Source organism: Sinocyclocheilus grahami, unplaced genomic scaffold (genome assembly GCF_001515645.1).
Source record: "Sinocyclocheilus grahami isolate Dianchi unplaced genomic scaffold, SAMN03320097.WGS_v1.1 scaffold14.1, whole genome shotgun sequence".
NCBI lineage: Eukaryota > Metazoa > Chordata > Actinopteri > Cypriniformes > Cyprinidae > Sinocyclocheilus > Sinocyclocheilus grahami.
The window spans coordinates 1,127,772-1,129,090 of record NW_015505193.1 but is presented as its reverse complement, the minus strand read 5'-3'; the positions used below and the strand labels follow the sequence as shown (position 1 = coordinate 1,129,090).

The window sequence follows — 1,319 nt, the reverse complement described above, 5'->3', positions numbered from 1 at the left end:
TCTCTATATATATATATATATATATATATATATATATATATATATATATATATATATATATATATATATATGTGTTCAGTAACTTGTGTTTTTATACTTTTTGCAGGAGATCGAGTTCATGTATAAGCCGGGGAACATGAGTGCAGCTCCCCCTGTGGTGACTCCGCACCAGCCCAGGCTGGACTGGCAGATGTGGTTTGCTGCTTTGGGGCCGCACGCACAGAGCCCCTGGTTCAGCAGCCTCCTTCACAGCCTCCTGCAGGGCAAACGAGACGGTGAGATGACGTGTGTTTGCTTGTGCATGCATGAGATTTAAATGCATCAAGTGCATCAGTCTGAACGAGATGCAGTGCCTAATGCAGTGTTTTATACTATACTGTGGAAGTATTCCATGTGTGTGTTGTGCAGTGATCAGACTCATTCAGACAGATGAGTCTCAGTATCCGTTCAGCAAACAGCCTCCTGCATACCTCCGAGCTCACCGCTACAAATACTGGTTCAGTGAGCCCAAAGAGGACGGGTAAGCACACACCAGCTTTCCTTTCCTTTCCTTTCCTTTCCTTTTTTCTTTTCTAACTTCTTTTCTTTTACTCTTTATTTTTTATATTTATATTTATATTTTCTGTTTTAATTTTAGTTAAAATATGTATATTTAGTATTTATAAATTATTAGTTTCAAGTTTTACTTAACTTAAGTTTACTTAATTTTTTTATATATAATTTTTTATATTTTTAACATTCATTTTATTTAGAGTAAAAGCAAGTTTTTTTTTTTTTTTCAGTTAACATTTTAATTTTATTTGACATATTTTAGCACTTAAATTTAAACTAAATAAAAAGGAGTTATTTTTATATATACACACATACACTCACTGGCCACTTTATTAGGTACACCTTGCTAGTACCGGGTTCGACCCCCTTTTGCCTTCAGAACTGCCTTAATTCTTCGTGGCATAGATTCAACAAGGTTTTGGAAACATTCCTCAGAGATTTTGGTCCATATTGACATGATAGCATCACGCAGTTGCTGCAGATTTGCGAATCTCCCGTTCCACCACATCCCAAAGGTGCTCTATTGGATTGAGATCTGGTGACTGTGGAGGCCATTTGAGTAAAGTGAACTCATTGTCATGTTCAAGAAACCAGTATGAGATGATTTGAGCTTTGTGACATGGTGCATTATCCTGCTGGAAGTTGCCATCAGAAGATGGGTACACTGTAGTCATAAAGGGATGGACATGGTCAGCAACAATACTCAGGTAGGCTGTGGCGTTTAAACGATGCTCAATTGGTACTAAGGGGCCCAAAGTGTGCCAAGA

The 1,319-nt window shown here is 37.6% G+C and overlaps 1 protein-coding gene across 1 annotated transcript in view; it reads left to right on the top strand.

Annotated features, from left to right (window-relative positions):
• LOC107600131 (lipase maturation factor 2-like) overlaps nt 1-1,319 on the top strand; it is a 14,277-nt gene that overhangs the window by 7,270 nt on the left and 5,688 nt on the right. Inside the window, exons 11-12 of the mRNA XM_016291936.1 lie at nt 107-275; nt 409-520. Coding sequence (XP_016147422.1) covers nt 107-275; nt 409-520 — 281 coding nt within the window. The remainder of the gene's footprint in view (nt 1-106; nt 276-408; nt 521-1,319) is intronic.